The 26,133-nt window shown below is 51.7% G+C and overlaps 8 protein-coding genes across 8 annotated transcripts; 3 read left to right on the top strand and 5 right to left on the bottom strand.

Moving 5' to 3' along the window:
• Positions 1 to 74: 74 nt before the first annotated feature.
• N7506_006535 (putative gelsolin repeat protein) lies at positions 75 to 6,896 on the bottom strand (the record flags this gene model as incomplete). Its single annotated transcript, XM_056955828.1, has 3 exons — positions 75 to 327; positions 384 to 6,573; positions 6,740 to 6,896. The coding sequence occupies 3 exons, from the start codon at positions 6,894 to 6,896 to the stop codon at positions 75 to 77; spliced, it is 6,600 nt and encodes a 2,199-aa protein (XP_056810162.1).
• Positions 6,897 to 7,721: 825 nt separating this feature from the next.
• Positions 7,722 to 8,524, bottom strand: N7506_006534 (Small GTPase superfamily ARF/SAR type; the record flags this gene model as incomplete). The annotated part of the gene is made up of 5 exons (XM_056955827.1): positions 7,722 to 7,853; positions 7,923 to 8,197; positions 8,245 to 8,261; positions 8,308 to 8,418; positions 8,466 to 8,524. The coding sequence occupies 5 exons, from the start codon at positions 8,522 to 8,524 to the stop codon at positions 7,722 to 7,724; spliced, it is 594 nt and encodes a 197-aa protein (XP_056810161.1).
• Positions 8,525 to 9,438: 914 nt separating this feature from the next.
• On the top strand, positions 9,439 to 11,318 carry N7506_006533 (GNAT family N-acetyltransferase; the record flags this gene model as incomplete). Its single annotated transcript, XM_056955826.1, has 2 exons — positions 9,439 to 11,123; positions 11,183 to 11,318. The coding sequence occupies 2 exons, from the start codon at positions 9,439 to 9,441 to the stop codon at positions 11,316 to 11,318; spliced, it is 1,821 nt and encodes a 606-aa protein (XP_056810160.1).
• A 530-nt stretch (positions 11,319 to 11,848) lies between these two features.
• Positions 11,849 to 14,350, top strand: drs1 (putative ATP-dependent RNA helicase DRS1; the record flags this gene model as incomplete). The annotated part of the gene is made up of 4 exons (XM_056955825.1): positions 11,849 to 12,084; positions 12,113 to 12,987; positions 13,405 to 13,595; positions 13,934 to 14,350. The coding sequence occupies 4 exons, from the start codon at positions 11,849 to 11,851 to the stop codon at positions 14,348 to 14,350; spliced, it is 1,719 nt and encodes a 572-aa protein (XP_056810159.1).
• A 214-nt stretch (positions 14,351 to 14,564) lies between these two features.
• On the top strand, positions 14,565 to 17,422 carry N7506_006531 (putative C6 transcription factor; the record flags this gene model as incomplete). Its single annotated transcript, XM_056955824.1, has 5 exons — positions 14,565 to 14,771; positions 15,200 to 15,556; positions 15,614 to 15,695; positions 15,745 to 16,498; positions 16,585 to 17,422. The coding sequence occupies 5 exons, from the start codon at positions 14,565 to 14,567 to the stop codon at positions 17,420 to 17,422; spliced, it is 2,238 nt and encodes a 745-aa protein (XP_056810158.1).
• Positions 17,423 to 18,149: 727 nt separating this feature from the next.
• On the bottom strand, positions 18,150 to 22,849 carry N7506_006530 (WD40 repeat-like protein; the record flags this gene model as incomplete). The annotated part of the gene is made up of 5 exons (XM_056955823.1): positions 18,150 to 19,136; positions 19,177 to 19,728; positions 19,788 to 21,716; positions 21,784 to 22,226; positions 22,636 to 22,849. The coding sequence occupies 5 exons, from the start codon at positions 22,847 to 22,849 to the stop codon at positions 18,150 to 18,152; spliced, it is 4,125 nt and encodes a 1,374-aa protein (XP_056810157.1).
• A 254-nt stretch (positions 22,850 to 23,103) lies between these two features.
• On the bottom strand, positions 23,104 to 23,598 carry N7506_006529 (uncharacterized protein; the record flags this gene model as incomplete). Its single annotated transcript, XM_056955822.1, has 3 exons — positions 23,104 to 23,346; positions 23,381 to 23,565; positions 23,586 to 23,598. The coding sequence occupies 3 exons, from the start codon at positions 23,596 to 23,598 to the stop codon at positions 23,104 to 23,106; spliced, it is 441 nt and encodes a 146-aa protein (XP_056810156.1).
• Positions 23,599 to 23,892: 294 nt separating this feature from the next.
• N7506_006528 (uncharacterized protein) lies at positions 23,893 to 25,658 on the bottom strand (the record flags this gene model as incomplete). Its single annotated transcript, XM_056955821.1, has 4 exons — positions 23,893 to 24,540; positions 24,603 to 25,021; positions 25,089 to 25,511; positions 25,574 to 25,658. The coding sequence occupies 4 exons, from the start codon at positions 25,656 to 25,658 to the stop codon at positions 23,893 to 23,895; spliced, it is 1,575 nt and encodes a 524-aa protein (XP_056810155.1).
• Between the last annotated feature and the right edge of the window lie 475 nt (positions 25,659 to 26,133).

Below are 26,133 nucleotides of genomic sequence, written 5' to 3'. Positions count from 1 at the left end.
ACAAGGCCGAAATATGCACATAATCAAACAAAACCCGGGAGAAGAAAGAAAAAAGTAAAAACAAACATAACACATCACTCGTCCCCGAGCGAGCGAAGCGACTCGATAACCACATCGAGAGGGAACACGAAAGGCGCATGGTGGTTACGCGGGTTCCATTTGCGGAACGCGCTCTGGCACCGGTCAGCGACGCCGCCTAGTGCGACATAACTCTTCGGGATGAACGGCCGATCCTGCAGCGAGGTGGCTAAAATGCCGTATTCGTGCGCGAAGACAACGGCTGAGGCAAAATCGGCGGACTTCTGTATAGCTTGTTCGCCCACGATGCTATAGGAGATAGGGATCAGTATCAGGGAGTGGATGAGACAGGCGGAGAAACTTACACGTAGATCTCGAAGAAGGTATCTAGAACGTAGACGTCCTTTTCTCCAATGTCGCGATAGCAGAATGGCTCAATCTCCTGGACGCAATCGTTGGGCTTGACGACTGGCGAGCCAGAGCCGGGACGGCGCAAGTTCCAGAACCGAGTTGGCTGGCCGAGCTCGTGGTCGACGCGGAGAAGTCGAGTGCGGAAGTGACTGTATTTCGACTTGAGAGACCAGTAATCCTGGCACATGTGCGGTGCTGCTTCTCTCGGGCCGGCAAACACATCGAAGAAATCTTCGGGTTCTTCGCCTTCGGCAACTTCTTCAAATTCACCCGTCAGACCCAGGTCCATACCAATCAATCGGGCAGCACCGGTTTCTTCGGGCCCGCTGCCTCTGCCCTTCCACAAGTACAGCTTGCCGAAGGGAGCTGAGACGACATAAGGGAAGCCAGAGCAGAGATTGCGCAATGAGTAGTCCACTTCGTCGAAGGTCATTTGACCCAAGTGTTTGCGTCCACAGAGCATGTAAAGAGCCGACGAGTTATGGCGGGAGCTGGATCCACGACGGGTAATCATGATCCCCCCAAGAGCTTGGATGAATCGCGTTGGTTCCTTGCCTTGAAGAATAACCTGCAACTTCGAGCTATTCTCACGAGCGACCTTGCGCGCGAAGGGCTGCTCGCTGTCCACCGCTGTATCGGGGACATCGTCTCCACGCCAAAGGTACACCTCGGAAGTAGTGCTGCGTCCGACTTCGAACACGTGCACGCAAATATACATGCTTCCCTGGTATAGGATGTATTCCTGGTGAGAAGGAAGTTCCTGGCGCCTGCCATCGCCCGTAAGCTCCCAGATGTGGCGCTTGACGGTTCGGATTTTAGTGTCATCCGGTTTGCCCATCAGCAACATCTGGGGATCGATGTCCATCCGGTTCTGAGGGTTGGGGAATGTTTTGAAGAAGCCCGAAATGACCTCTCGCGCCTCGCTGGCCTGAGCAACTAGCGACGGGGCAGACATTTTTCGCGAAAGTCTACGAGGGTCGACCGGTTTTTGGAGCGTAGCGTCATCGTCCTTCGGAGGAACTGGCGGAGAGGGATGACCGACAGGCCGACTCAGAGCCTCCCGGGTGGAGGTGACGCTGGCACTGGAGGTGCTATGCAGGGTAGCGACCGAATCCTTCCGATTTTCATTATAGCTTGTTCTCAACGGAGAGGGCGAAGGTGATGCGTATCGATTTTGCTGGGCCCATCTTGACTTAGGCGTTGAGGGCGACAATGTTGAGGGGGAATTAGACTTCGATGGAACAGGCGGTCCGCTCAATGGACTTTGCTCTGCGGGACTCACAGACCCACGGGCCGTTCCCTCGGACGGACGAGAAGGGAAGTTGTTGAAATCCGTGATCAGGGAGCGAGTCTGAAGGGGCAGCGGGTATTTGCTGTGAGGAGGCTCGCTTTTGAGGGGAACTGGAGGAGCCGCTTCTTCTGTAGTTTGCTCAATAGATGGTTGCTCGATGGGCTTTTGTTCAACAGCAACTGGCTCCGGGGAGAGTGCTTTCACCGGGACTTGCTCTGCAATGGTCTCCCCAACAGGTGAGCTCTCGACAGACCGACGCTCCTTGAGGAGTGTCTCCGCAGGAGGTTGCTCGATGGGTTTTTGTTCAACAGCAACTGGCTCGGGGGAGGGTTCCCTCGCAAGGACTTGCTCCGCAATGGTCTCCTCAACAGGAAGGCTCTCAACAGACCGACGGTCATTGAAGAATGTCTCAGCAGGAGGTTGTTCAGTGGACCGCGCAGTGGATGGTCGTGGGACAGATTGCTCCTCGATATGATGCTCCTCGACATGGACTTGTTCCATTGGAAGCGTTTCGGCTAGCGGCTGTTCAACATGTAGACTCTCAACAGACGGCTCTTCAACGTATGGCTCTTCAACGTATGGCTCTTCAACATGGGCGTGTTCCAAAGTTGTCTTGACAAGCGGTTTCTCGGCTTCGGGAACCTCGACGGAAGGCTCCTCAAAAGAAGGTTCCTCGCTATAAGATCTCCTCATTGAAGAATGCTCAACAGCCGGCTGTTCGGTAGAAAGCGCTTCAGGGAAATGCTGCTCATCGAAGCTTGAATTGGCAAAGTCGTGCTCTGAATGCAGATCCTCAGAGGAAGACTGCCTATCAATAGATTTCTCACTAGGGAAGAAATCAAAAGAAGGCTGCCTGACAGGAAGTTGCTCAGAAATAGTCTCTTCGGTGCGGAAAATCTCAGAAGAAGCTCGCTCAGTAACGTATTTCTCGCTATGGGGGTGCTCGGAGGAAATGGCTTCTGCGGGATATTCTTCGACATCACTATCGTGGGAAAAGAAATAATCGCCGTGGTGTTCTTCATCGACAAAGGTTGCACTAGGAAGGAGCTCAGGAGAAGGCTCTCTGGCAGGAAGCTCCTCAGCGACAGTCTCTTCGGCGTGGGAGTTTACAGATGAAGGTCGCTCGGCAATGAGCTTCTCACTAGGGAGGTTCTCAGAAGAGGTTTCTTCAGTGGGAAGCTTCTCGGCAATGGCCTCTTTAGCAGGTGGAATTTCGGAGGCAGGTCGCTCATCGTGGCTTGGTTCGACAGGGCTTGACGCAGTAGGAAGCTCGTGACTAGATGGCTGCTCGGGAAGAGTGTCTTCGATAAAGGAATGTTCGACGGAAGGCTGCTGGACGGGAAGTTGCTCGACAGGGGGCTGCTCGGCAGGGGAGTCTTCGATAGGCAGGTGCTCGGCTACAGGGCTCTCTGGACGAGGGGGTTTGGTGTCAGGAACAGAGTCATCATATTGCGAGAAGCGATCCGAATTGTCCTCGGCAGACTCAACCGAGGATGGGGGAGTCTGTGATGGGAGGGCATCAGAGCAGGAGATAGCACCAACCTCCTTAGTAAGATCTTGAGCGAACGTAGCGGAAGCCGCAGTCTGGGGAGGGCGTCTCTTCGGGCCTCTGGCGCGGCTCTTGGTAGCGTGTTCGAGGGGCGCAGAGGGAACAGGGCTGCTTTGAGCAGAGGTAATCGGCAGTTCTTTCTTCGGGCCTTCGGGGGCGGGCGGGCCACGAGAGAGGAGGCCTGCGAGTGCTGGATTGATTCGACCGGCTAATTTGTTCTTCGCAGCTTGAACTGGGCTCGCGGTAGCTTCTGCGGCGGGTGCTTGTGGAAGCTCGCGAAGTGGGAGGGATTTCGCGACTGGAGGCGACTGTTCCTTTTCTGTGATCGGCTTAACGGGGGCCACGAGCTCACGGGGTTCATCTTGGCTAGCAATGTTCAGCTCGGGGGTATCCTGGTGGTCGCTGATCGCGAGGGCCACAGGCGATGGCGAGGCCGGTTGGTCTTGGAGCACAGACGGAGCGGAGGCTTCGGTGGATTTCAACGGCCAGCTTGGCTCATCAATCCCATCGTCTACAGGAAAAGGCGAAAGGGGCTCCTGTTCCTGAGAAGTGCGGGAAGAACCCACGTCCTTGAACGACGAAGTTGAAGAAACCGGTTTCCTATCCACTGATGCTCGCGAGCCAACACTCTTAGCAGGCGAGAGAGGTTCAGCCACGATATCTTGCTTAATGCTGTTGGTCCTGGTCATGTTCTGGCGCATTGCAATTGCTTCCGGCACAACTTCGGCAGCCTTGGGAGCATCTTTCTCTCCAGCAGTGTTTCGCCTGATGGAGCCTCCGCCTGCCTTCATCTCGTCTTTGCGCATAACGAGACTCTTCCGGAACTCGTCGACGCGTTCGGTCTTCTTGGGCCCACCAGTCTCATTCAGTGCCGCTTTACCCCGTAGAATGTTTCCCTTGAGTTCGTCAGGGGCAACATAATTGCGGGTTTCAGCTTTCTTGAGTCGGCCGAAGACATTCTTGAACTCTGGCTCTTTCTCCTGTTCGTTATCCTTGACAACCTCGCGCTTCCTGAGGTTTGCACGGAAATCAGTCTCCTTCTCCTTCCCAGCCTCTTTGACCACCTCGCGTTTCTTCAGGTTTGCGCGGAAGTCAATGATAGGAGATGGTGCTGGCTTGGGTTTGGGCGAAATCTGCCCGCGCGAAGACGTAGAGATAGAAAAGTTTGGTTTGGGACTGACCAAGGACTTAGGAGGGTCCCTGGGAGTTGGTGTAGTCTCGGGTTCAGTTGTGGCTTCAGGCTTTGCAGGTGTTTCCGGTCCCTGTGATTGAGGTGATTGAATTTCCGTCTCATCATGGGAGGTGAAACTGGGTTCCTCGACCGCTTCTCCGCCAGACAGGGCCTTCAAAGTGTCCTCGATATGTGACTGAGACGCAGGCCGCTCCTCTGTCGGCCCCTGATTAGAATCACCAAGAGCCAACGGAGACTCCGGAGCAACCTCTTTCGGCGTGCCTTGAGGGCTTCCGATAGCTGAGGCGCCTGACACAGAGTGCTTGAATGAGCTCCCTGAAGGAGAGGCAGGAGTGGTATCTTTGGGATGGGTGGTTGGGCTTCCTGAGACTGATGCCCCGGAGATGCTTGGACGCTTCAAGGGGAATTCCGATGGAGAATCTGCAATAGACCCCCGAGAAAGCGAAGCGCCGGATATGCTTGACTTTTTGTTGAAGGGGTATTCGGCAGGAGACTCAGGTACGGGCTCTGTTGGCTTCGCCTCGGGGCTTCCAAGGAAAGAAGGACCAGAAATGCTAGGTCTCTTCAGAGGAGAAGCCAACGGAGACCCAGGGAGTGTTTCTTTGGCTTTCGCATCAGGACTTCCAGAGGTTGAAGCTCCAGAAATACTGACCTTCTTCAGAGGGAATCCCAAGGGAGACTCAGGTGGGTTCTCCTTATCTGGGCTCGTGGGAAGGGATGGGCCAGAAACGCCAGATTTTTTTAGAAGTCCTGGTGGGGGAGTGCGCATGAGACCAACAGGAGTAACCTCTTTGAAATTGTTGGCGCGACCCATATCGACGCTCCCGCGTGATTGACGGTCTCGAGCCCAGTTGGGCTGCTGTGCTGCGGGCATGGTGGGTTGACGTGGTAATTCTGGGCGATTGAGGGCACTTTCCAGCCAGGTAGCTTTGCTTGGACTCCAGCGGCGGGGATCCATAGTTTTGGAGACGAAAGGACTTGACTGGGAGTCGTTACCATCCCCCGTGGCCGAGCTCGCAGATCGCGAGTGGCTTGGTCGGAATGATCTGCTTGGACTTCCACCCCCTCGAAGGCTATCTCTATCACTGATGGTGGGCCCAGAAGGAGTGGTTGGTCGTTCAGTAGTTTCTGTGCGTGCGTCGCTGTGGCTGGAATCAGGTCGAGGTGGGAGAGTTGAGGAGTCACCCCGGGGTCGGGAAAGAGGAGGAGGGCCCATTTCACTCTGACTTGGACCTGCCACACTGCTGCGGTTCGAAATAATGGAGTTCGACCGTGTCAACCCCTGCGGAATTTGCGCACTCCATCTTTTTGACACGCTATCTGATCTTCTCATCATGGCACTTTGCACAAAGCCTCCCATTCCCTTCGTTGGCGAAGTCGAACGACTGCGTTCCGGCGACAAACGCCGTTGGCTGGGAGAAGACGCAGGTTCATCAACCGACGACTCCGCTTGACGAGGCTCCAATTTTTGCGCCTCCGACAAATGCACCGGCGAGCCCAATCCCGCTGAAACAGATGATACAGAGAAGCGATGGCCGAAATTGCTATCCCGAGAACCGGTCCTTGGGGGCGAGGATGGCCTCTCTTCTACTGCCTCTAGTTTATCTAGTTTCGCACTCGACTCTTCGGTCACCTCCGGTGCTTGCGGTGCCTCCGCTTCTGCCTGATTCTCCGACCGATCTTCATTTTCCCGATGCGTCGAAGCAAGCCCCCGCTCTGGGGAGCGAGAAAAGCTCGAGAAATCCTTTGACAGGCGTGGGAATCCATATTGGGAGCGAGGTCTGTCATCGGAGGCCGTGGAGTGGTGCCTTAAGTGGCTTGCGCGAGTCGGGGAACGGGTGGGGGAAGCTGAACCGGGGGACATGGAACCGAATTCCCGCGAGGGTGGACGCTGCTGCCAGGACAGAGTCCCCGCACGGCTCCGGGACAGCGTGGGCAGTTCCCGTGGTTGAGCGTCCATTCCGGGTTCCTGGATTGACCCGCGCCTTGTCTCCGCGACGGACTCTGTGTTTTGCCTCAAATCCACGCCGCTCGGAGTGTCTGATTCGGTATGCGGTGTTGGCTCAAGGTGTTCTGGGGGGGTTAATAGACCCGGGGCTAATGGAAGACGCGCTCAGTCGTGCGATATTCAGTGTGGACGAGTCGTCGGTAAGGGCTAATGATCGGGCTCGCTCTGGATTGAGTCATCGGATTATCAGCACGCTATGATTTTTTTTCCCACCTGCAGCCTATTCCAGGGTGCAATTTGCAGTTGCAGCACTCAAGGGGAGGGGCATACCGGCTCTGCGGGCTTGTCTCTCCTTCCGACCCTGCAGGATCTCTTCTTCCAGTTTCTTGGTGCGCTCATCGTCTTCTTTGTCGCGACGCTCGCCGAGTTCCCGAATGCGCTGTAGGAAGTCATTGACATCTTCCGAGCTCTCGTTGGGCACAGCCATGATGTGTGCAAAACACCGGTGGAAACGGGGGGAGTTGCAGAGTGGAAGAGTGTCCAAGGGCTGTGTTCTCCGCCCTGTTTAAATTAAATCGGGACGTGATGATCAGCACGATTTTTCCCATCCAATCTACGGCATACGTTCATATCCTCTAAGCCTAGTCTCTTTAGTGTATTACTTTAAGCATATGTACGCTGCATTACTAGACACCCTGTCACACTACGCTGAAACGGTCCTTTGTTTACACCAATTGTTGTGGATCGGCTCTTCCGCCCCGCAGTTTTCCTCTTCCATCGGGCTTCTTTCTTCTACGCGATTCTCAGGGGGTGCTCATTCTCCTATCTCTATTCCATAACTACTCTCAAATCTACGGAGTGATCAGTCACGAAGTGAGCTCTATGGAGTAAGTCAACGGTGAAAACGATCTATCAAGTGCACCTTGCATATACTAGGGGGTGTATTTGAAACGGAACGGAACAAAAGCATAGCATTCAACCTTCCAACGTGTATGGAATTAGGTGCACCAATTCAACGTTAGAAGGTTGTGATCTATGAGATATCACAGCCTATCGGATTCGCAGTGCAATCTGGCCTCAACGTTTGGTCCTTGCTGGGACGGGAATACAGCAATACCGAGATGCACGACATGGATCGGAATGAGAATGAGAATCAAGCCGAATTGAAACTCGACTGCACATGAGTTAAAGTTAAACAATATGTATTGAAGATTGTGATTATAATGAAAAGTCAGAGAAAAGTTGGCCGTGCTCGGGTTCGACGTGACAGCCTTGGAATGATCGCAGACTAGCCGCGAAGAGTATCCAACATTTAGTAGAGGAAAAGACGGTCTTTGGCATCTTGAACCACCCATTCCAATCCCCCATTCAGATTCGTACCCGTCATTGCACTGCATGGGAGAATGGTCCACTTGTGTGTTTTGATTGAATCCAAGTCAAGGCGCTGCCAAAAAATTCAGTCAAGTCCACAACCAGAGGGAAAACAAAAAAATGAAAAACACTCAGAACACACCTGCCGAACTTCCTGCTCACTCATACAATGTTCCACATCTGTTTTATTCAGAAACACCAGAAGACTGGCACCCATCAGTCGCTGGAGAGTGGTCAGTTGGCGTCGAGATTGGCGGGTGGGGGGTCGAACCTCTTCCAAAAGCAGCCCCGAGAGCTCCTGTCGGCAATCATCGACTCGGAGGCGATCGGTGGCATCGACCACCCAGACGAGAGTATCGGTCTTTTCAAAGTAATTTTTCCAATATGATCGGAGGGTCTTTTGCCCGCCGACATCCCCTACGACTGTCAGTAAGAAGTTGCGCCGGCGGATCGCTCGGGCTCACAGATGTTGAGTTTATATCTGCTGCAGGTTAGCAGAGCTCGGAATGAATGCCCGGAAAACTCACCCCATGAAGTCAATGGTTTTGATAATGAAGCCTAACGTGGGGCTCACGGTTGTGACATCCTCGTTCATGATGCGCTTGACGATGGTCGTCTTGCCGGCATTGTCGAGACCCCTGCGATGATCAGCATCCCGGTGTGAATGGCTGACGAGAGTTCATACAGCATCAATATGCGCATCTCTTTGTCCTTTAATCGGGCCTTTCTCAGTATGGATAACATGGTGGATGGTTTATTGGGGGGAGGTTGGAAAAGGGAAGCCGTCGCCGGTTTTGAAAAGCGGATTGAGGCTCTGAGCTGGATGTTTGTCGATCAACACGATATACTCCCAACTCCCCACCCAATATCAACATTACAAACTTCAGAATAAAAACATTTGCATTCTATCATTATGAAAGATGAGGGCAGCTTCAAAAATAGTAGCCTACGCAGTCGTAAAGTGACTAGCAGCACGTATCGGAATCTCCATCTCGTCTTCACTTGACCTTTGGAAATATGACTTGTAATGCACTGATGTACAGAGTCGTCCTATGCTTTGATAGCGGTGCCAAATTGGATTTCTCCGTATACAAGACCTGGACATACTTGCTCTTATATACTCCAAAGGTAGAGACTAAACTTACCTGCGGACTTCCAACTTTGAGCCAGCGACTTGCCCACCGATTTAGAGGGAAAGAGAACAAGTCCCAATGTGTTGAGCTCCCCGGGTCTCATCAAGTCTGCGTGTTCACCAAACCTGGGGCACTTCAACTCTTCTAACTTTCCCTCTCTTCCTCTTCTTCCTCTTCTTCCTCTTCCTCCTCTTCCTCCTTCCTTCTACCACTTCTTCATCCCATTTCATCCATTTTCATCGTTTGTGACCTTGATACTTCTGTGAGACAGCACCAGCTTCCGTTAAAGTAAGTGCCTGCCTGTTGTACCATGCGGTTCACTCACATCGCTCTACACTATTGCCCGAATCATCTCAGCTCTAAAGTGCCCCCACTTCCATGACTGCCATTACACACATCGGTCTACCGCGGCCTGCGTGCAACATGTCCATCCTCAGAGTCACTTTTCTCGCAGATTTAATTGAGTTGTCGCTTGATACCCCGTCAAACTGATTGGTTTACTTTTAGGACCTCGCATCCGCCAATATGGGTCAGGAACGCGAGCCCTGCGGAGGACTGCCCGAGCAGACGACGGCTACAGACAACCCTCATTTTACCCTTTTCGGCGACTCGATTATGACCCCTGCCGCTAAAATCGCCAAAGCTCGCGCTATCGCCAGATCGCCTCGGCTGCACACTCTCAACCCGAATGAGGTCAATGTGTTGATCCAGAACCTGGGTGACATTACCTCTGAACAAGCAAAAGAGATCGGCCGGCGCTGGCACAGCGTGAAGAAAGAACCTTCCCCCGAGCGCAGATGGGTCCCTGGCAGGGAAGACGAGGACCACTCCTGTCCAGAGATGCTTCCAAAGGCCAGAGATGGACCCGGAGCTGAGCCCAATAGCAAAATCTACCAGTATCTCGCTCAACCACGACTGTCTCCAGATGTGGAAAATCCGGAGCCTTGGGCGGATTTTGGAACACCAAGTGTACTCCCCGATCACATCTATGGAGATGAAGGTTTCCCAAACCCCAATTGGTCAAAGCACAAGATTGACAACGAGAAATTCAGGTCGCAGTGGAAAGTCCGGAATGAGGCCCATGTGAAGGCCTACGAGGATTCCCAGCCCATGTTCCCAATTGTCATAAACGGCCAGCTGACATTGACCACTGAGATGCAAAAGATCATCTACACTCCGAAGCCAACCACCACGGAGGATGCCATGTTGCCGATCGAGCCTGAAGACCGCTGGAACAACTGGCATTACTCGTACAGGGTCTCGTCTATCTCGCTTCCCAATGAAGTGGTCAGGGATCAGTTCTTCAGCTGGTTTAATCAGCTTCCAGATGACCCCCAAGTGGTGAACATTTTCCGAGCTGCCTTTTTCAATGGAACTGCCTTGTCCGACGGCATCTCTGACATGTTCCTGCCGGACTTGAAGCATCTCCCTACGCCCCGAAATATGCAGGAGACGCTCACCCGTCTCCACTGGCACGAGACATCGGAAGGGTACGTGTACAACTGGAGCCCTGCGAACCAGAAGCGTATCAAGGCCGAAGAAGAGCGACAGAAGGAGTTGCGCCGCACCGCACCGCACCGTGCCTGGCTCAATCTGCCACCAGGTTCCAAGATCGTCCATCCCAGCGTCTACCTGCGTCCAGCGGAGCTCTATGATGCCGAGCGAGTCCTGGAGATTATGCAGTGGTACACAGATACCTCTTTCGCCAGTGGTGATGTCAAGCCCATGGACCGAGCAGGTTACGAGAAACTGCTTTCTTTCTGCCGTGATGAAAAGCTCCCTTTCATTGTTGCTGCCCAGCGTGGCGAGATCCGATACTTCGATAACCACATCGATCCCGCCGTTGGATTCGCCTACGTTGGCTACCACCGTGCCACCAACGACGCCGACGCCTCCATTGGCGAGCTGCAAGTTTTCGTCCAGGAAAAGATCAAGAGACACCACATCGGACGGGCTCTTATCCACATGACTCTCTCTTGCTTCGAGACTGATCTCACTGCTGGAATTACCGGCGACTACCGCTTTGATACAAAGGGCACAGTGCAGTACGGCCCCGGCACTTGCCGACCTCTCAGTACGCTGCTTTGCGCCGTTGCAGATCGACCCGGACCACAGAAGGAGCACAAATGGGTGAAGGAATGGCTGAAGAGGGACTTTGGCTTCCAAGAGAAGTGTGTTTTCGAAGGTGCCAGAATGAAGTTCGGCAAACCGTATGCTCCTCGTCCGCGTCCTCGTCCGATCGATCCTCGTTACTCACACAATATCCCAGGTTTGACCTTTATTACATGGCTCGCCAAGTCTCTTCCCAGGAAATAACCGCACTTGGTGGTGAAGTGGACGAGGCTAATGCTTCCCCACAGTCAGCCAGTGTGGATGTTGCTCCTCTGATTGACTTATTCGACTAACTCCATACGCAACGCTGTGCTCTTGTGAACGCGGCAGAGTGCATTGAATTACAGACAGACATATCCAGTTTGGGCAAGGGAAAAAGAGAAAGGGAAATAAGAAAACAGAAATCACAAAAATATCTCCAGACATGGGTGAGCGATGAGAGGATGCCTGGACTTAGATCTGAATTGGGGCTTTCTTTAATAGCAATAATTGACACATATTTCCCTATGAAATTGGCCCATCATAACTTGCAAGATAAGAGTATTCCAGACTGTCCATTGTGATCCTTTTCAAGAAGTGTTTTGCAAGATCTATGGACCGTCTAGGCGACTTGACCGCGCCCAGATCAGCTTATGTCATCCAAAAATTTCCCCGTCACCGCCCGGGGAACTTTTTTTTTGCATGTTGATCCATTTCTTCTCGACGGGATTGAGTCGCTTGTACAGTACTCAGAGACCTTGAATTTTTTTGTCAAGGTTGCGTGAGAGGGTACAGAAGATATACCACTACGAGATTTGCCCAGCGTCTCGCACGAACCCTCATAATGGCCAAAGACGACGACTTCGTCCTCACACTCTCGGACGACGAGAACGAGCCTCGTTTCGAAGAAGATGACGACAATGAAATGCAGGATGCCAAGGCTGCGACAGACAACAAAAAGCGCAAGCGCGAAGTCGATACCGCCAAGCCCAAGAACAAGAAGCAGAAGCAGCTTGAAAAGCAGCAATTGAAGAGCGCCAAGAAGAACAAGAAGAATGCTCAGCCCGAGCCCGAGCCCGAGTCTGAAGAGGAGGAGGATGAGGAGGAGGGACAAGGCTGCGGATGCGACAGAAGATGACGGTGTCTTGAACCCCGAGTTTGAGTTCGATGTCGCCGGTGCGGCTAATCGTGGTGTCACCGAAGGCTTCGACGGCTGGGGTCTTGAGGACAGCGAGCAGAAAAAATCAGGCGACAAGAAGGCTGTCGATATCGATGACATTATCGAACGGAGGCAGGCGAAGAAGGCAGAGGCCGCTGCTAAGAAGCAGAAGAAGATGGCTGCCCGCGGGGAGGTGGAGAGCGCATCTGAGGAGGACGCCGACGCCGCATCTGGCGACGAAATGCCCGTGGACTTCGAGGATGACGAGCTCATGGCTGACGATGCCTTTGGTATGGGCGCGGAGGGCGCGGAGGAGAGTGAGGCTAGCGAGGCTGAAGGCCCCGAGCCTGGCTCTGGAGACGAGGGCTCTGATGATGAGGATGCGGAGGGCAATGAGGATTCCGACGACGACGCTGCATCTGACAATGACTCTGTCGCTACACCCGTTGGTCACCCCGACGACCACGGGTCAGACGCAGGTTCCGACGCGGAGAGCGAGGTTGACGAGGAAGAGGCCGAGAAGCGCAAGGCCTTCTTCGCCCCCGAAGAGAAGACCGATACCAAGGCCAGCCTGGCCAAGATGACTTTCCAAGAGTTCAACCTTTCTCGTCCAATTCTTCGAGGTCTGGCTGCAGTTGGATTCACAGACCCCACACCCATTCAGCGCAAGGCTGTTCCTGTTGCTTTACTGGGCAAGGACATTGTCGGTAGTGCCGTGACTGGTTCCGGAAAGACCGCAGCCTTCGTCGTTCCTATTCTGGAGCGTCTTCTCTTCCGCCCTCGCAAGACTCCCACGAGTCGTGTTGTGATCCTGATGCCCACTCGTGAATTGGCTGTTCAGTGTTACAATGTTTCCGTTAAGCTGGCAACTTTCACAGACGTTACATTCTGTCAATTGGTTGGTGGTTTCAGTCTGCGTGAGCAGGAAAACGTCCTCAAGAAGAGACCCGATGTCATCATTGCTACTCCTGGTCGTTTCATTGATCACATGCGCAACTCGCCCAGTTTCACCGTTGATACCCTCGAGATTCTCGTACTCGATGAGGCTGACAGAATGCTGGAGGACGGATTCGCGGATGAGTTGAATGAGATTTTGACCACTATCCCCAAGAACCGTCAGACTATGCTGTTCTCAGCTACAATGACCGATTCCATCGACAAGCTTATTCGTGTTGGCATGAACCGTCCTATGCGTTTGATGGTCGACGCCAAGAAGAACACAGTCTCGACCCTTGTGCAAGAGTTTGTCCGTCTTCGTCCAGGACGGGAGGACAAGAGAATTGGATATTTGCTGCACCTGTGCAAGGATGTTTACACCAAGCGCGTCATTATCTTCTTCCGACAAAAGAAGGAGGCTCACCGCATTCGCATTATCTTCGGTCTACTGGGCCTCAAGGCAGCAGAGCTACACGGTAGTCTGAGCCAAGAACAGGTGAGATCTAACACTCTACGTTTTATACAAACCATACTAATATTTGTTTCCAGCGTATCAAATCCGTTGAAAACTTCCGTGATGGCAAGGTTGCCTTCCTTCTCGCCACCGACGTTGCGTCCCGTGGTCTGGATATCAAGGGTGTCGAAACCGTCATTAACTACGAAGCCCCCCAAAGCCACGAGATCTACCTGCATCGTGTTGGTCGTACAGCCCGTGCCGGTCGTTCTGGTCGTGCATGCACCATCGCCGCCGAGCCAGACCGCAAGGTCGTCAAGCTCGCCGTCAAGGCCGGTAAGGCCCAAGGCGCCAAGATTGCCAGCCGTGTCATCGAGCAGGCTGTCGCCGACAGCTGGGCCCAGAAGGCCGAGGACATGGCCGATGAGGTGGCGGAGGTCCTGCAAGAAGAGAAGACCGAGAAGCAATTCTCCCAGGCTGAGATGCAGTTCACCAAGGGTGAGAACCTGATGAAGCACGGGCACGAGATCATGTCTCGACCCAAGCGTACATGGTTCGAGACGGAGAAGGACAAGAAGGTTGCTCGCAAGCTGGGTGCTGTGGAATTGAACGGTCCTAATGTCAAGAAAAGCAATGTCAAGCTCAGCAACAAGGACAAGAAGCGTCTTGACGATGCCAATGATCGCCACGAAGGCAAAATCGGGTGGAAGAAGGGCAAGGGTGACGCGGATTTCGCCAAGGCACCGAAGAGCAAAAGCAAGCCTAAGGGCAAGGGTGGTCCCAAGGGGAAAAAATGAGTCTGTACAATTTAAACACTTGAGAATACCATGCAAATAGCAATATCAATCGCAATCGCCATAATCCACAGCCCTGGAATGATCAATGATCAACGATCTCATACTATAGAAGGAAGTAGTAGCCTCGTGACGAAGTGCAACTTTATACGTCGTGGCGGTGGAGCCCTCGATGGAGAATTCTGCCAAGATCAGCAAATCCCGTCGTCAACCACAAATGATCTCCCATCCTCCTCGCCTCCATTGGCTGTTCGTTAAGATTTCCCTACTGGAGTCCTCAGATTCGACGGATTCGACAGATGGGTCGCAAACTGGGTCGGGCACTCCCAAGGCCGGCCCAGCCTTACCCCCAATGAAAGGCTCCGGATTCAACAAGCTAGATTCAGTTGATTCGACGTCAATACTATCTCACCCGTTTCAGAAGGTTAATCCCCGCGATCATAGCCCCACGCATTCTTGGGGCCAAAAATTCTCTCTCCTATTCCTAAATTTATCCTTGTCCTTCTTTTCCATCTTCTTTTCTTCCATGGAGGCTTGTTTCTATTCTTCAAAGGACTGGAATGGCCGAGCCCAAGCCCACCCTCCCCAGAAAGAGCGCCTTCTCGTGCGAGGCTTGTCGTAAACGCAAGGTGCGCGCGGATCCCCTCGGACGCCGCCCGAGATTGCCGAGCTGACTGGTCGAATCTCGGCAGGTTAAATGTAACGGAGCAAGTCCGTCATGTTCACGTTGTGCTACGAGAGGTGAGCTGTGTGTCTACAGCTTGTGAGTCTCGCCCCGTTTGCCCCCCCTCCTTCCGCAGCCCCCCCGCTGATCCTCGCCGAAGAGCCCCAACTCTATCATACACCAAACAGCTCGAAGCTCGCGTCGCCCAGTTGGAGGATGCGTTGTCCAGATCTCGACCGGATGGGGACGCAGAGCTCCGGAAAGCAAGTTCACCTTCGTCGGTCGCCGAATCGAGTTCGAGCGCCGGTCCCAGAATCAAAATCGAAACAGAGACGGATGATCTTGCGCGAGAGTTCGATGGATTGAATGTTGAAAACGACGGTCGCGTGTCTTTCCATGGCCCGACGAGTCTCTTTCATCTGCCAAGTGGGGTAGGTAGCGATACTGCAAAATTGCATCATGCGCAGGAGGTCGAGGGCCGGAAGGAGCGGCTCATCACCAATGCATGGCGCGAGAGGGCTTTTGAGCAGATGGCGGCTATGCCTGTAGGTCTTGCGTCTTCGACATGAAGCCTCACCTATGCTGACGTATGTGCTTCACAGGAACCGTTCCAATATCTCCTCGATTCACACTGGTGCTGGATCCAACCGCTCTGGAATTTCGTCTACCGACCTGCGTTCACACGTTTGTTTCACGCTCAACTCGATCGCTTTACAATACTGATAGGGAACAGGTGATATGAAAATCCAGGGAACGTATTACTCGGACGTCTTATTAAACGCCATTATCTCCCACTCCGTACGATGGTGCAAGGCAGAACCACAGATCGGCTTGCTATTGGACGCTTTCGATGGTGGTGCACAATTCTCACACCGCGCATTGACCGGTGTGTTCGACTCGTTGAAAACCGGATATGCTGGAATTCCCAGCATCCAGACATTACTCCTGCTCAGTGCACAGGAGTGCGGCCGTGGAAATCGAACACAAGCATGGCTGTACAGTGGCATGGCGTTCAGACTGCTGGACGATTTAGGAATCTCTATCGACAGCCGGAAATACTCTGGGTCGGCCCATTTGAGCGACGAAGACATTGAAATCCGAAACCGTCTCTTCTGGAGCTGTTACTTCTGGGACAAGGTGGTGTCCTTGTACTTTGGCCGGGCACCGGCAATGCAGCATTCCCGCGTCAGCCCACCGCGCATGATTCTCGATGACACCGCTGAGATCGAGTACTGGACGCCTCATGGAGTGAGTTTCCCAGAAGGTGCCCACTACCCGCCCACACGCGCGCATTCAACATCTTGCTTCATGAAGATGTGCGGTCTCGCAGAAATACTCAACCAGATCTTGATCAACATCTATGACCCGATACGCCGTAGCACGGACTCAGAATTCTACGAGTGTGTTCAGGAGCAGGGCAAAGCGCTGGGTGAATGGTGGGACGACCTGCCGGATTATCTGAAGTTGATAGCAACAAACCTCCCGGGGTACTCACCACCCAGCCACATAGTGATCTTGAAGTTTGTACCTCCCCTTTTTTTTTCAATGCAGCGTCGTGCTAACCTTGCAATAGCTGTTTGTATCATACAATCAACATCCTCCTCCACCGGCCAATTCTTTGCTCTCGAGAGCTTCTCCAGACTCGACCAGATGCATACGATTCGAGCCATTTAGTACAGTGCATGGCATCAGCGTCATCCATCCTGTCCCTCTTCGACCTATACCGTCGCACTTTCGGCGACAGTCATGTGGTTCTTTCCCTCGCATACAGTATTTATACCGCATCTTCGATCTTCTTGCTTGAAATCCAAGCTTTGAAGTATGCCGCTCCAGGCACACTGGACAAACTCAAGTTCTGCATTTTCGCCTTGGAGAGGGTGAAAACCGCCAACCCAGTTGTCATCACAGCCCTCAACCTTATTTCCTTGGAATTACAGAAACTACAGATCAACATCCACGGTCCAATGCCCACCCGGCCCGACTCCACTCAAGAACATCATCATCACCAACCCCCTCAACAACAGCACCAACAACCTCGCCACAGCCAATCACCGTCAGTAGGCAGCAATCCATCCCGCCACGTGTCTCCAGGTCACCATCATCACCAAGCCTCAGCATCAATGGCGGCTCACGCCCAAGCCCCAGCACCCGAAAACCCACCCTTGATGCAGGGATACGGCAGCTTCCAACACCAAGGGGGAGTGTTCAACGTTCCCCATTCTGCGGAGATGCCTCAAATGCAACCTACTCATCTATTGGGCGGGATGCCCAATGCCGTCATGACCATGGAGGACTCCGGTTCCTATGAGATTACACCCGAGGTGTATGAAGCGTTTTCATACGCACAGCCAATCCCAACAAACATGACGCCTGCTTATGAGCAGCAGGGTTGGGGTAGACCTCCTCATTGATATTGTCCATAAAATTGGATGGCCAATTTTCTTCTGTCACGCCCAAGACTTAGATTTTTGTTTATGATTCCCGATTATATAGCTATAGCGTTGTCGCCTCCCAGCTCTCTTCCAAAGAAAAAAAGTCTCAAATTATACATTATATCCATCGATTTACTCCAGGGGCCTGCTACAAGTTGCAAGGACCACCCATCCGGGACGGCCTTCTGCTCTTCATGAGAATCTGAGCCAAAGTGAGATCTAAACTTAACTTAAGCAAACCTTGGGAATATGTGAGATCAAGGCTAATAAAGATGGAGGACGTAGTGTAGTGAAAAAACCGCGCCACAGTCCAGACTAGTAGTTTTAGCCTTAGGAGCACATAGCACGAGAATCCAGCATCCTACAAATTTCTGCAAAATAACACCTATATCCCTTTTCGGCCGTACAGGGGACCTGCTTAGTTCCCCGTGATCACCACCGAGCACTGAGCACACCCGTCCTCTTGTCTGAGATGTCAGACCGCCAGTGCGCTATTCCCACTTCAGTAATTAGTACTGCAAGATCTGGTGTGAGAAAGTGACCGGAGTGCGCAGATGCAAGTCTAAAATATCTGCTCAATGTCCATGAAGTGAATATGCCCGGATCCAGTTCCCCATACAATTGTCTTGTTGTGACATGCGACCCCCTCATCTTCATCGAAACCAGACTCATCACCGTGAGTGAAAGGCCGGTGCTCTGCAGGTAGTCATATCATGCGCTCGCCCGAGACAGAATCAACAATATAATCACCGATCACCGTGTATGGCCTTTCAAAGTCAGGTAGACTAGTGCCTCCATTATCACCCGGTCTGAACTGGGAAAATTTTTGTTCGCCTCGATCTTGAGATCTGATAACGAGACCTTCTTCGTCAAAAAATGCTTGATCTTCCAGTTGACCCAAATCCGAAACTTCCAATTCGGGCTTGTCTGAGTGTACACTCCACACCTTGAGAGGGCTTCCATATGACCAGCAAAGGAGCCATTCACCGTCGAGGGAGAATTCCAGAATGTTACATTTCATGACATGCTCATCTGCACTTTCAGGGTTGAGCCAGAACTTTTGACTGCCTGTTTTGGCATCCCAGAGGATGATATCTGATCCCCAGGCACGGGATGCCACATGTTGACCGGTTGGGGAGAACACAACTTGAAAACAATATTTGCAATGAGGTGGCTTATCGCCTGACAATGAGGACTGGACTTGTACAATGTCTGGCGGGGTGTCCCACACTCTCACTAGTTCATCGAAGCCAGCAGAGGCTAGTATGTCCTGGGTAGGGGAAAAGGTCATAGCCCCGCTTCCAAATCCCTCAATCTCGTATCTTGAGAGCCCCTCCGATTCTACATCGATCAGGTCGATGTGGTTTGTCATGGATGAACCCGCGATGAGCCGTCCAGTTCGAGATATCGATAGCTCCCTGATGAAGTTGTTGACATGTATCTCTTGAACATTGGCCCAATTTTTAGTTTTAAAAAGCCATGTCGTGTCGATACCGGCTGCAACCATGCGTTTTCCGTCTGCCGAGAAGCAAACGTTGCGGATTGCCTGTGTCACCGGTAATTTGCGGACCAAGTTCAAAGTCTTAGTGTCCGTCATTGTCAACTGATCATCACCGAAGGTGACGAGGATATTCGCTGATGGGGACAATGCCATCCCCATGGAGACATTTTCGATCACCTCTGGAGTGTGGCTCTGGGGGGGCATTGGAACAAATATGAGCGAGGTCAGATACCCAGACAGCCCTCTCCGAATATGACCATCCGAAAAGACGCAAGTTGTCAGAAGAGAACCCGATCGATTCTGTAGATATGCTGTGCTTCCATTGATGTGTCTCTTTCCATTCCGTCGTATCCCAGATAACCACACAGCCATCGTCAGATCCCGCAGCTAGAAAGCACTTTTGTGGTGAGAATGCAACACATCTGACGCTAGAAGAGAGTTTCAGTGATTTTCGTAGATCCCACTCAGTAGTACTCAATATGTTGATGGTTTCCATCGAGGCGGTTGCAAGCAACTCTCCATCGGGTGAAAATTGCGCCACATATTGTTCACAGTTGTCAAAAGTTCGGAGCAGCGGACCCCAATTCGATCCCACTTTAGGCAGCCTTGAAAGTGCAACAGGAAACTCACGATGGAATCGGAGTCGGCATAAGCTTTCCTGCGGAGAGAAGATCAATGCTGAGATGTAAACTTGGAGCGGTACCGTTTCCATGAGCTGCAGATTCCTCAATACAAATCGCTTAGCATCAAGCACAAAAGTCTCTATCTCACGGTTTCCATTGCCCTAGAATGTCTGTTAGAGAAGAGAACCGACGCTGAATCTTCAGACTAGGGATAACTTACTGCTGAATCTTTGAGGACATCATCAAGAATCCCAGAAACTTTGCCTGACAAGCCTAATAACCCCATGGCTTCTAGCCAATGGAGAAACTGTTCATGGAAAAACTTGTTGATAAGTTCGATGTGACTCTGGAATGAGCCAGACTTTTGGAGATGCTGGGCCCAATAGCGACAGGAATACTTGATAGGCCCCAAGGGATTCGGGTTGGGGACCATCAATTCAGGCTCGAGATCTTGAACAGCAATACAGTGATCTGACAGACCGTAGATATCACGCTTTAATATACCCCTCATGCCTTCGAGGGACTGTCGAAAGATTTGGCTGTGAAGCTGCTCTGGTGGCATTTTCAGCGGGGATGGACCAGATCCTTGAAGGTACTGCTGTGCCGTGTGGTGTATTGGATATACCTTGTCATTTTGCATAGTCAAAAATGACTCGCATGCTGAAATCACACCAAAGCACAACTCAGGGCGCAGCTTCAGAAATAGAGAGATCTCGTCTCGGGTCAAAGGCCGATATACTGTCACCACTAAGGCAAGAAGCTCTTTACATGCCGGCAACAAAGCTCCGGATGTTTGTGTTTCCAGCCGCTTGAAGATAACCCCATACAAATCCATGATTCCGGTGGGAGCGGTTGCAACTGTGAGTTCCCACCATGAGATATCCGTCTTTTCGAGCTCTCTCAACATCAATGATGTCCAGTGGAACATGCCTTTTGCGCGAAGTCGTAGATGTACAATGGTTTCGTCCACAATTCTTTTCTCCTCGAGTTTTGTTGCCCTAGAATTTAGGCGAGCCGATTGTTCATCAATGTAGATATTCATGGAGGGCCCGATGTCGTTGTCTTCGAATCTTATCATGCATGCCCGTGAACCATTCTTCGCGCAGTTGTTCAATACGGAGCTCGGTCGACCTGACACAAGCACCTTGGTGTTTGTGTTAGTGCCGTCTCCAGATATCAACCCTTGCAGAAAGTTAAGCACAATCCTCTGCTCTTCCTCAACACACTCATCGAGAGCGTCGACTATGATTGTAGTCCGGTATGATTTAGTGAAGTCTTGGAGCATTCTTTTGAAGATAGGTGACAGATTATCAAATCCGTACTTGCCCTCAAAGAGCTTCTCACGAGATGTAGCGTATTCTTTCTTGATGTGGGTGACCAGGTCCGGACTTTTGTCAAGCAAAAGCCAGATCAGACATCTGAGTAGCGCCGAAGGGCTGTTGAGTCCACTGTCATTACCCTGGAAGAAAAATTGCAGCGTTTGGTGACCATTTGCCTCTTCCTTTGCCGTCAACCGTCGGACTATTCCGATCACCATCATTGTTTTCCCGCTCCCTGCCAGTCCGTTGAGACAAAGGAAGCTTGGCGCAGAAGGATCATCCCAGTCCATGAACTTGTTCCAATCACCTGTCTCAAACATCCACTCGTGCACCTTCGGGACGAGGGGGTCTTTTCGTCCTTCGATTCTTTGCATCAATATTCGTGGATCTATCACAAACAAAGAAGACATGATCTCTTGAGTCGTGTGCTGCTGACTGTCCAAAGCTGAGCGCAGTCGCATATCCATGGCCTCTAGCCGGGAATTAACCTGCTCTAGTTCATATTGATTCATGTCCTCCTGGAAAGGGTCTTCCTTCTGTTTTATGGATTCGAGGTCACTTTTCCAGTCATCAAGCTTCAAAGCTGTACGCAGCAAAGCCAATGACTGATTTCTGTGAAACCAGCAAACGCTCTTGATCTGGTAGAAGAGAAACTCTTCATAGAGCTCCACCAGCTTCTTCTCAAGGTCTTCACGGATTGGCACAAGCTCCATATCATTCTCCTTGCGGAGGAGCTGATTCGTGATCTTTGAGTACCAGTCCATGCGCTGAATGACCCAGATAACGCCAGTGTAGAAAGCATCCGATGAGTCGACCGCTGTAACGAGCATCTTGATTGTGTATGACTTATTTTAGCATCAAATACTTTGAAGCCAAATCGGCAAAGTAGCAACAAACCTGCAAGCTCGATGATACTATTGCCCAGGGCAACGCGGTTTGTGGAATATTTTTCAGAGTGATCCCGAAGAGTGTTTCGAGATTATCAATGACACCAGCTACATCTTTGAGCTTTCCAGTGACTTTGCTGATCCCTTGAACCTTCAGCAAACCTTGCTCTGAAATAAATTGCAGCCGATCATCCTCTTGTGATATTTCGCCAGCAATGGATTTATCTGGAAAGACTCCAGGCATAAGCGCTTCGTAGCGCTCCTTGTATACACGTCTGCTGGGGTTGTTCTGAAGATTGGCATAGGCTTTGTTCCATATGAAATTGTGCTTAGATGCAGGTGAATTTTGCTCAACATCATTCTTTTTGTTGCTCCTCGTCCAGAGGCTGTTCGGATCCACATCTGTTTCGGGAGAATTTGGGGTCTGTTGATCACTCGGCGGTTGACCATGTACTATATTTGAGGTACCATGATCGTCTATGCTATTTTTTCAAAGCACTGCTGTTGTTGCTGTTGCAAATCGACTGAGTCCTTCCGTTCTTGACTGTTGTGATCATTTTCGATGCTCTGATTCTCTGTGGTCCGTTTCCGTTGGTTTCGTCTTAGACCAAGTTTCGGGCAAAGCCACTCTCGCCAATTTCTCGAATGAGGAGGCATGTTGAGATGGGGGCAAACATTGGTTTCGGTCCAGTAGTCAGACTTTTAGGTCGATCACATGGAGTAGCGAGTCCTTTTCAAGCTTACATCCAAGCCATCTGGCGGGTGACACGTAGCAACTTGATGCGAATGAGGGGTGTTTCCATCATCCAATAATCAGAGTCCTTTTTAGCGCTGTGTCTGCCAAGTGAGATCTAGTGCATACAAAAAGCAAACATCATGCCCGAGCTGTTGTGTGAACATGCAGAGTGCTCCGGCCCATTCGATGGTACACGGGTCGATCCCACAACGTTGAGATCAATGCTCTGAAGATCAGTTTCATCGAAGGTTTGACACACAATATCAGAGCAGTGAGCTCCCACCGCAGGAATCGTCGTCAGTCTAGTAGGCACACGGCTCAGCCCGTCAGCAACGCCCATTATCGAATCTGTATTCACGCGATGTGGTCTGTATGGACCTTCAAGGGGTATGGGCTGCCCATGACAACTGAACGCCCCGACACCTCGAGTCGAGCAGCGGCTGGCGGTTCAGATCACAAATCAGACATGTGCGGTTTTTGGGCAGGTGTAAAAACAAAGACCGCTTTCAAACGCGTTTCACTCTGCCACAGGATGGAATACTCTTTGCAGAGTGTTCTATAGCGGCCAAGCCGCCTTATCCTGACGTCTAGGACTCACGGGACGACGTGGCAGTTGGTTTTATGTGGGAAGGTTTCGTCAAACGTAGGTTTGGGCTCACCGGTTTCGCGATTGAAGGGGTTTGTGGTCTGGGGCGCCGGCTCTAGATGGACACTGATCACATCATGCACTCGCCAGGAGGGTAGCAGATCAAGTCCGTTTGCCAGCCTTTCGGCACGTTTGATGACGGTGAACAGACCGGCGTATTGTTGCCCGAGTTCCTTGGACAAGGTTGCGCTCTAGAAATAGAGATTTCTTTCACAAATGGCAAACAGAGATGGAGGGTTTGACAGCGGCTGAGATGGCGCTTTTGCAAATGGACATGCGACGACGGGTTGGGGAGGAAGGCAGGGGAGACTTCGTGACTCTTGCATGGTTGATCTCTCGCTCGCTCGCTCTTCTCTTCTTTTCCTTCCTCCCTTTGGTGTCTCCGTAGCTCTGAAGCAAGGACTTGATTACTATTATTCTACAATGTTACCACTATCTTTCATGTTTCTGGGGTTCTTTGTTGTGATACTACACGCAAGCGGCGAAAGAGGCTTATACAGTATTGATGCTAATATTCACGTATGATCATATATCATATCCATGCATAATATAATCACTATATGAGATTCAAGATCGAAGGCATCCTGGTAACACACCAAGGTATAGGCGGAGATAGATATGCCATCCATGCCAAATAAGAAAAAACAAGGGTATCAAGTTATGTAAGACATGGCCATGTGAGTATGTAGAAGAAACTGTGTATGATATACAAGGAACGAAACAGCGTTCTTGAAAAATCAATCGTGAGCTTTGTGTGCACGATCATCCTTAGACGAGACTGCATCGTCCGTGGGAGTCGGTTCAGCATCGACCCATCGTCTGGGCTTCGCCTTCCAGCGCAAATACCACGGTCCATCGAACAGATCACCCATCTGTTCAATAGGCACGCCCTTGGTCTCCGGCATCCAAATGCCAAGGATGATCAGGCCGAAGAAACAGATAAGTGCCCAAAAGAGATACGCGCCCCAGACGTTCAGGGAAACGAACATGTTCGGCGTAACACGCACGACAGCAAACTGGAAGAACCAATGTAGTGACATGCTACTCGCGTAACTGACATTGCGAATGCGCGTAGGGAAGATCTCGGTGCCGTATAGGTATGGAACTGTGCAGAGACCGATGGACCAGCCAACAGCATAGATGAAGACCGAGGCGACAGCTGCATTGGACGCGTTGGAATTGTCTGATGAACCTGGTTGCAGGCCCATATAGATGCCCATGTAGATGTGTGCTGCCAGCTGGAGGGAAAGGCCAGCAAGAGTGCAGCGGCGTCGACCCAGCAAGTCAATGAGGCCCCATGTGAAGGCCATGGTGAAGACTAGCTTGACGACTCCATAAGCGCCGGAACCGACAAGGGATTCCGCATCTCCTGTGAGACCAGCGTACTGTAAGATGTGTTAGCAGATTGGTAATTTTGATTGTTGCTTATGTGTTTAAGTTGACATACCTGGAAAATGCTGGTCACATAGTATGTGATACCGTTTCCACCGGTCCACTGACCAATGGTTTGCATGGTCATGATCAGCCAGAATCGTTGTCTATAATTAGGATTCGTTTGGGTCTCCTTGAACATAGCCCAATGCGACACGGAGGCAAGGTCCGTCGTGCGCTCACGGACTTGGGCATCGATACTTTCGAACTCGGCCACCACATCAGGATCATTGTGAGGCTTTCCCCGCAAGCGCGCTAGCGCATTCAATCCCTCGCTGTGGCGTTGCTTGGAGACAAGATATCGGGGTGTTTCCGGACAAAGGTACGACAGGAAGAACGCGATTCCTGTAGGGATTAGGGGCACGGCCTGAACTAGGCGGTATTGGGTGCGATCGGTCGCCATGTGCTCCCTGGCGCCATAATTGACAAAGAACCCTGTCAGATAGCGAGAAAGCTAGTCAGAATAGAGGTAATGGTGTAAAGACAAGGGGTCGCAGCTTACCTGTTGTCAAGGAGGCTAGTAATAACACCATGTACAACCCCACCACCAGACCTCGTGTTTTGGCAGGGGCTATCTCACTAAGATACAAAGGAGCGGTGACCGTCAGAGCACCGGCGCCCAGCCCTCCAAATATGCGACTAAAGAGCAACAGCCCATAGATGCCAGATGCGAATATTTGAATCAAGGTGCCCACTGCCCACACAACACACGCCAGACGCCACGCCCACAGGCGCCCAATTCTGTCATTTAGATCAAGCACGAGGAGAGCTCCGATCGCTGCACCTAACACGTTGAAGGAGGTGATGTTTGCCTTCCGATTGGCTAGCCCTGTGGCGTTGTTCTCCCAATGTGACGGGTCGAGATTGAAGTCCGCCTTAAATGAGGGGAGCGACACGCTGCCGCTATAGCCACCCTCATCGTAGCCTGCGACAAGATAGAAACATTAGCGAATGGGAACACCAGCCGGTTAAATTGGGGAACCATACCCTTGGGAATTCCAGCACAAGCTATGACCGTAATCACCAGGGCATAATAGGGATTGGTCGACCAGCGTGACGTATCCCATCGCATGGTGTAAGCGAACTGTGGAGGCAGCCCCTGGTGATTAATCCGGGGAATACTCCGTACAAAGTGGTCCGTATGGGAATCGGAGATGGAGTCGGCAAAAGGGCAGTGGATGAGGGAGGAAGTTTGGGTGGTCGGCATCCCGGCCTAAAAGAGTTTCCCCTCGGTCAACGTCCGAGCTTTCATTTTGCGCTTCTGCATCTCCCTCCCTCGGACCTCGACGATTGACAGAGGCTTGAGCACAACCTCAATTGCCTCTGAATATGCACTTTGCCGCTGTTGGTCTCTACTTGCCGTCTCTCCCCCAGACTTGGGCGTTTCACTGCTTCTTCAATGTCGGTCTATTCCGACTTATCCACTTTTGGCTCCGCTTGACGGCTCGCCTGTTCATCGGAGGGTCCCAATGGCGGGTTCGTCAATTTATACTGATTCCCTCCCGGACGAGTTCCGCGCTGCTTTGACTTTTCCCTTTACTATATCA

The sequence above is a fragment of the Penicillium brevicompactum genome, assembly GCF_028827555.1.
Source record: "Penicillium brevicompactum strain IBT 35665 chromosome Unknown utg000005l_segment0_segment0, whole genome shotgun sequence".
Classification (NCBI taxonomy): Eukaryota; Fungi; Ascomycota; class Eurotiomycetes; order Eurotiales; family Aspergillaceae; genus Penicillium; species Penicillium brevicompactum.
Note: the sequence above shows the minus strand (reverse complement) of the source record. Positions and strands in the feature narration are given on the sequence as shown.